The sequence below is a fragment of the Pleuronectes platessa genome, chromosome 10 (assembly GCF_947347685.1).
Source record: "Pleuronectes platessa chromosome 10, fPlePla1.1, whole genome shotgun sequence".
NCBI classification, from domain to species: Eukaryota; Metazoa; Chordata; class Actinopteri; order Pleuronectiformes; family Pleuronectidae; genus Pleuronectes; species Pleuronectes platessa.
Window position 1 is genome coordinate 4,580,765 of NC_070635.1, and position 7,818 is coordinate 4,588,582.

The 7,818-nt window shown below is 41.4% G+C and overlaps 1 protein-coding gene across 1 annotated transcript; it reads right to left on the bottom strand.

The window, feature by feature from the left end:
- Positions 1–328: 328 nt before the first annotated feature.
- On the bottom strand, positions 329–2,375 carry LOC128449197 (sialic acid-binding Ig-like lectin 14). Its single transcript, XM_053432254.1, has 3 exons — positions 2,040–2,375; positions 1,281–1,688; positions 329–657 (listed from the first exon to the last, which is right to left on the bottom strand). Exons 1-3 carry the CDS (start codon positions 2,098–2,100, stop codon positions 329–331), a joined length of 798 nt encoding a protein of 265 aa, XP_053288229.1. The 5' UTR covers positions 2,101–2,375.
- Between the last annotated feature and the right edge of the window lie 5,443 nt (positions 2,376–7,818).

A 7,818-nucleotide genomic window follows, 5' to 3' on the forward strand; every position in this document is an offset into this window, starting at 1 on the left:
TATTATTTAAGTTCTTACGGTTATAAATTCCTGAGGTGCTGTTGTTTCAACTATCAGAAGTAAAAATTAATGAAAAAAATGGATCATTGAGAAAATACATGAGAAGATTTTTCTGCTGCATTGACAATTTTTTTTATGGAAGATTTTTTCTGATTTGTTTGTTTAAAACATAAAGCCGCTGCTGAAACACTCAGAATCTTCTTTAAAGAAGGAACATTATGATTTTATTGTTTTTCTTCCCTTTACATCAAGACCAGGTGAATCTGAGACATTTTTAATTGTTATTAAATGTAAATGTAAATTCAGCCAATCAGAAATGAAGTAGTTTCTACTCACAGCTCACACTCAGAGTCGCCGTCTCCTCTGTGCTCACGTTTCCTTGGAAGAGGATCCTGCAGGTGATGTTGGTTCCGTGATGTTCAGCTGAAGGGGAGAAGGACAGAGTCGAGCTGCGTCTCTTAGCGAACTCAGCCACATTCTCAGTTTTGAAGGCCGTGATGTTTCCTGTGAGGTCAGCGTCGCTCTCTCCTCCTCCTCGCCACCTCCAGGTGAATGTAGGTTCAGATCCAGAGCAGAGACCAGGAGCAGTGCAGGTCAGTGTGGTCAGCTGTCCTTCAGTCAGAGGTGGAATCATCACTGTGGGCCTCTGACTCAGACCTGATGGGAGACCAGTTCATGAATGGAGTCAGATCAGAATGTCATCATTCACTTCATTCACATTTTTTTAAATGGGGCAACGATAGGAATCTGCATCAGCTAAACAACGGCCAAAATTACTTTATGTCCCACCCATAGACTGTGAATAAAGATGGACCACATGACAGCTCCACTAAAGTGAAGCCAAATTCCCTTGATCACCCTCTGGTAGTTGCCACCTCCATGTTAGTAAATGGGACATGGATCAAAAACTCAAACTTCACCTCAAATGAACTTTTCACAAGAACTGTTTCCGTCACTTCCAGGAGATCATATCACACTGATGTTTGTTAAATTGCAAATTCTTCAGAAAGTTTGTTTCTAATACGTTTTTTGGTGTTAGCCTCTGTAACGGGATGAAACATCTTAACTGGTCTTACAATCGGTTGAGGCCATATACTGACTGGACTTTGACACCACTCTACATCACAACATCTCTACTGTGCAAACTTTGACACCAAAAGTGTAACGTGGCATCACACGTATTTTGCACAACGGAAGGAAATGGAGAAGTGTTGTTCATGTTTATTTGCAGCCTATGGCCCCAAAACACCAAACATGTCATACAGCAGGATGGTTCATACCTTGAACAGAGACAGTTGCTCTTTGGGAGAATTTATATGAACCTCTCCTCGGTGAAGCTTCAACTCTGAGTTGATATGTTCCAGAGTCCGACTCCTTCAGGTCATTGACGATGATGCTGCAGTTTTTCTGGCTCACATCAGACTCCAGCAGTGACACTCGTCCTTTAAACTCCGACTGAACCTGATCGCTGGAGGTGTTACTGTTGAAAATCATTTCTCCATAACCACATCTCTGTTTGGTCGATTCACATTTCAACCAAACTATATGTAAGACTTTGATATTCTCAGGAACAGTGAAGGAGCATGGTATCACGACACAGAGTCCGGCCTCCGCTGTTATTTCTCCTTCAACTAGAGTGATACAGTAATCTGTCAACGGACAACTTTGTTTCCCCCACACTGAAGAACCTGTTAATGCAAACATTAAGAGAAAAACAGGGAGAGAGATTATTTAAACTTTTAAAATATACCAAAAAAAAGAAGAAAGGCTACTTAAAAAAAATAGAACATGTGAATCTGTCAGTTTTACACAGTTTTATATATATATATATATATATATATATGAAATGAGGTCAGCAAACACGACACAGAAGAATTCCAATAATCAACGTATAATACTTTGGAAAACAAATGTATAGTTGAAATCCTAATCCCAAATTAAAACATGGTCAGTAGCAAATTGTTTTAATGGCAAACTATTTCCACCTATTTTCTTCATAACTATAAAGTTGGCATATAAGTAAAATAAAAAGTGAATACCTGTCTCAGCATCACTGAGTCTCACAGAGAAAAGCAGAGTCGCCCAGATGAGAACAAACATCTCTTCTTCTTCTTCTTCCTCCAACGAACCTGACACAGAAAATACAGTAACGGAACCAGAGGACAGTCTACCATCGAAATCATCGTCTTAATAAAGGATGCTGCCTGTTCAGATTTTCCTTGAGTTGCTCTTTTACAAGAACAAGCAGCAGCTCTGAATCGATTTACATCTCACACCTTCCCTTCACCAGCAAAGCCAGGAATGAGGCAAAGATGGTTACATAAGCCTTTACATTTCAGAACATTATATATGTCAAGCATTAGTTAAATGTTGTATTTTACCTTTCTCTCTCCCTCTCTCTCTGTTTCTGCTCTGAAGTGACTTCTGCTCTTGTTGCTTTTCTGTCTACTCCCCAATTATCACACTCAACCGTTTAAGGAAGTCACTGCTGAGAAATGTTTTTCCTGTGCACATCGACAGGCTTTTACACACTGTGATGTGTAAGAGGCTGGAACACCATATTTGTCTTTGTGTATTTTAATAGGAGCTTTCTGCAGAAAGGATCAACAAAGAGAGTCACAGGGATCTCAGTGAAGATGGAGAACAGTCAAATGCAAGGATCTTATATAGAAGAACTAAGGCCGTTTGTCCGAGCCAGTTCAGACTGGTTCTCTAGGCCAAGTTTGAGACAGGAATTAGTTTTCTCAGTTGTTAACACACAAAAACGAAAATTCTGCACAATTTGCACAACCTTCACTTCATGTACCAATCGCTCGACGCAATTTGGCACCACTTCACACTCCCTTATCTGCATTAGACTCTGACTTCCTTCATTACACACTGATGTCAATTACACATCACCTTGTTGTCAAAACACTACTGTTGGGACATGGTTTTTGTGCAAACCACAGGCCTCCCTTCAGTCAAACTGGAAACAGGCAAGCCGCATGTTCTGGAGTGAACTCAGTCTCCCAGAGTGCCACATGTTCCCTTTGTCTTAAGACAGTCAAGGAACTCAGTCTCCCAGAGGATGTAACAGGATGCTGCATGTCCTGGGATTTGGGCAATATCACACAAAGGTGTCAAGAACCTGGGGGGTCACTCCTATTGGTCACTCTGGTCCAAGACCTGTGAGGTCACCGGGGCCAATATAAGGAGAGGTCTGCCTAAAATCTCTCTCTTTCTCCAATCCTCCCGAGGGCGGAAGGCTGCTAAAGCCTCTCTTCTCTCATCCCTCCAAGGACGGAAGGCTGCTACAGCCTCTCTCTCCTACATCGCCAAGGGGGGGGGGGCCTGGCTGATCCAGCTTCCATCTCTATCCAACCCACAACCGGAGGTCAGAGGTGCAGCTCCCAGCTCACCCCTCTCAAGGAAATCTCCTCGCCCTTCAAGCTCTACAAAACTCCTCGTAGCGACGCGATGTCCTGCAGGAAAACTTCAACCAGCATCTGAGCACACGGCTCGACAGAATCGCGAATGCAGAACTCTACGACCACCAACCCAGGAGACGTCACAGAACTACAACTGGACTGCAACTTCTTTTCCCCTTTCCCTCGGACTGGTAACATAATCTGGGCTTAATAATTATACTACGCTAAGCAAGACTGTTTATTTGATCGGTGTGTGTTTATAAGTTTGATATGTGTTGTGATATTGTGGCAACAAGTTATTTGAAAGTAATTGTTAGTTAGGCCCTTCATAGGCCTCCTTTGTAGGTCTCTCTGACTCTTGCATTATCTGATTAACATCTCCACAGACACACGCATAGTCTCCACCTAATTAAACCTACCCCCATAAGCAACCTCAGAAGAAGGGGGGGGGCTCTTATCTTAGGGACCATTTTTAAAGCATGCTAATTTACATTCACACACACACACTCACACACCTCCTTGTTAGTTAGTTTGATTGTTTAGTAATTTGTGTTTTTATACTTTATTATGTTCATAATAAATGTTCTTCTTTCACAAATGTTCTGTCATTAATATTGCATAAGTGAATCTTGCCAACTGTTACACTGTTAAGAACTCCATAAACCTTCATTGTTCATTATATAATCTTTAATGGTAAAATATTGAGATTTCTAATTGAACTAGATCTAAATGAGACTGATCTTAATCAATAAATTGGCTATCTTTTCCCTTCTATGAAGGGTGGTGCCCCGCGAGAACTTTAACCAATTAAAGTTATGATTTAATATTAATATTTTAAATATTAATGTTTTACATTTTATTTTGATAACCAAATTTATTGAGTGCCTAAAGGCACACCATTCTATGGTAACACTTTTTACGTACTATTGCACAACATAAATGGATCCCCGTGTGAGGGCGGAACGCTGCACCTAATTAACATAAATGGTGTAGCCCTGTGAAGCAGAGTACAGTTGGCAAAAACTTCATGACTATGCAATATTAATGTGTTTTTCATTTTTGGCAAAAGCCAGAAATAGGTGAATTTGGAATTTTCAGTCAAGCCAGAGGCTTGAATTCAATTCCACTAGTCTGCTACCGGAGTAGACATTCAACCGTATTTACAAACAAGTGCATTGTGGTGAAATTTAATTTACTCATAAATTAAATATTTATTAATACTTAATTATTAAGAACTACCACTTTAAGTCCCATAGTGTTACCCTAAAAGATTGCTATTGTTGCTAATAATTCTAGTTGAACGTTCTTTGTTGAAATTTTAAGAATTTCTTTTAACATTTGAATATCACATATTCAATGTTAACTGGTCAAGCTGCGAAATTGCCTGTAACTGTTAAATGCTTTTGAATTAAGACATAGCGTGCCACCGGCCCTATGTAACAGAGCTTGTACCTGGCTGTTACTGCCTAGCATATCAGCCCAAGTTGGATAAGAGAACGTGAGAAAGAGCCACAGAGTGCTTACAGCCCTGTGAATTTATAGAACCCTTAACTGTTACTGCCCTGCATATCAGTTATTGTGATTCAAAGTTTGGTGAATTGTTTTACTCACCATAGTTTTGGTTAGGCTAGTGTACGATAAAATCCACACTACAAGGTGTCTGCCATCGCAACACCAAAGCCAACCACACTGCTGTTGATTTATAAACTTAAATCTAATCCTTACATTTCAGATCCAACAATGGAGAATCCCTGTGTAGAACAATTTGTTTCTTCCCTAGCACCAAGCCTGACCCCTGGCTATCCTGAATTCATCAACAAGTTGAACTTCAATGAGTGTAATAAAGAAATAGATTCTTTACTTAATGACAGGTGTGATGCACAAACAGCATCAAAGGTTCCATTGTTGAGATGTATGATTCTTAATTTCCACAGGCAAATCAACCTTGCCTGTCAGAGCACAGCAGCCATGGAACAGGAGGTAAATGCCCTTAGAGCACAAAATGCTTTTCTCCTCCAGGAGGTTCAGACTGCTAGTAAGAAAACTCTGCACTATTTGGAAGACCTGCACTCAGCCGAGTCAGATCTGTTTTCACACAAGGAGGAATTGTTAAAACTTAGATTAGAAGGCGCGGCCTCACATCAGTTTTTGAACCAATGTGATTCTGGTTACTCCGATTCATACTCCTCTGATAGTGTACGGTTAACTCCCTCTTCACTCCCAAGATGGGACAGAATCCCATCCGACCCGAAGTCTTTGGGAATGAAGTCACTTTCTGATCCTCCACTGACAGGAAGAGGTAACAGCTTCCTAACCGCCCATCTTTCTGACTCTGAGACTGACATTGATGACACATGTAGTTTATCTTCAAGAACACATTGTGCCTCATACACTTCTCATCCACTGCTGCATGACACATTGCTCCGTGCACAACTCTCGAAAGGGGGGACTTCATCATTCAAAAATGTTTTAGCACCTCCCCCTCAACCAGAGAGACCTGTAGCAGGTGATGCACGCAGCCGGACCTCACAGTGTCCGCGCTTCAAGTTGCTGGAGTTTCTAGCTAAAGATATTGAACAATTTGATCCAGACAACTGTGATCACAACATTGATAATTACTTTAGAGAACTAGATCTCAGCTTAAGTGATGTGGCAAATGCAACAGAAAGAGAGAAGGTTAGACTTGTGTTAAAAACCAGCTCTACAGCTGTTCACAAGTTAATTCGGTCACTTCCTTCCAGTGTCACCAGTAACTACACAGAGCTCCGTCAAGCACTAGTCGAGGAATTCTCTTCTACTGCTGATGAGATAACAGCCATTGTTACAGCATCCGAAATTAAACATTCACATCGCGAAAATCCCAAGGATTATTTCAAACGTTTGAGGCATGTTTATTTTCAAGGAAAGAACGAACCAGGCCTAGAAGAAAATCCCACCTTCAAGGCCATGTTCTTACGCAATTTACATCCATGTATACGCACACATGTTGTACTGATGACACAGGAAGGAAAACCTTCAATGCAGCAGATCAGGAAGATGTCACAGGTGGCTTGGGAAACTGTTATCACTCTCAAGGCTACAGTTGGTGCAACCGAGCCTGTCAGAACAAACACCAAGGTGTCAAATTTATCCACAGCCTCAAAAAGGCCCCCTCACAACAAAACGAGGGGGGGTGACAGCAGGTAGCATGGGGACACAGAGCGTATCCGCCATGTTCACCAACTGCCCAGAGATAGGCATTCCCACAGTAGAAGCTGCAGGAAGCCGTACTCTGACATTCTGGCCCAAACAGACAACCACTACTCAGAAGATGACGACAGCATCTCTGAGTACAGTTCAAAATATGGTTATGACCGAGCACACAGTGACAGCACCTCTGAACGCAACTTAGAGCCTGGCCCCACAGCGCGTTACAGCCCTGAGCCGAGACACAGGCGATCAAGAGCTCGCTCCTCACGGCCATAACCAACACACAGTTAAATCCTGTACGGACAGTCAGTATTAAGTTTCATGCAGTTAAATAGGAAAACTGTTTTTGGTTAGCAACATCAGCAAACTCAAAAACCTCAATTCTGATTAAACTTATATACCACTGCCAACTTTGTACATATGTTTGGATCGAACACCTTTCATATCATAATAAAAGTCCATACCACACAGGTTAGGACATTAGCATATTATTACAGAAACAATGATACAGTCATTTGAATTTTGAGATTTTGAAAATTATGACATCCACCGCAGGAAACCTGAGGAGTTTAAAATTGTTAAGTCTAACAGATACGACTGAGTACTACATTAAGTAAGAACCAATGAGGTAACAAAACTCTTGGACATTCCCAAAAAAAGATGATCTTACCATTGTACGTGTCTCTCTCTTCATCTTGTTTTACAATTTACAAATGTCACATTTTTTCTGTTTTCTCCTTAAACCTAGTGAACAGCACAGGTTATTCATATTGTACTGTTACTTTACTCTGAATGATTTGTCTAATTTGAATCTTGCTTAGCTTAACTAGATAGTATATACAAATGCCCAGATGTTACCGTCCAAATGAACTGACAATTGACTTTTCCAGCCTTGCACTAAACATGTTCAGATATGCCCTCAGGAACACACGTCAGGTGCGATCCCTGAAGCCACAGGGGGGATGTTGGGACATGGTTTTTGTGCAAACCACAGGCCTCCCTTCAGTCAAACTGGAAACAGGCAAGCCGCATGTTCTGGAGTGAACTCAGTCTCCCAGAGTGCCACATGTTCCCTTTGTCTTAAGACAGTCAAGGAACTCAGTCTCCCAGAGGATGTAACAGGATGCTGCATGTCCTGGGATTTGGGCAATATCACACAAAGGTGTCAAGAACCTGGGGGGTCACTCCTATTGGTCACTCTGGTCCAAGACCTGTGAGG

What these genes read in the sequence shown, in the direction of transcription:
- LOC128449197 (XM_053432254.1), bottom strand. Translation starts at nt 2,100, where the DNA reads ATGTTTGTTCTCATCTGGGCGACTCTGCTTTTCTCTGTGAGACTCAGT. An exon ending in ACTCAGTGATGCTGAGACAG is followed by an intron (nt 1,689 to 2,039) that starts GTATTCACTTTT and finishes TTGCATTAACAG; the next exon opens with GTTCTTCAGTGTGGGGGAAA. An exon ending in AGCAACTGTCTCTGTTCAAG is followed by an intron (nt 658 to 1,280) that starts GTATGAACCATC and finishes GTCTCCCATCAG; the next exon opens with GTCTGAGTCAGAGGCCCACA.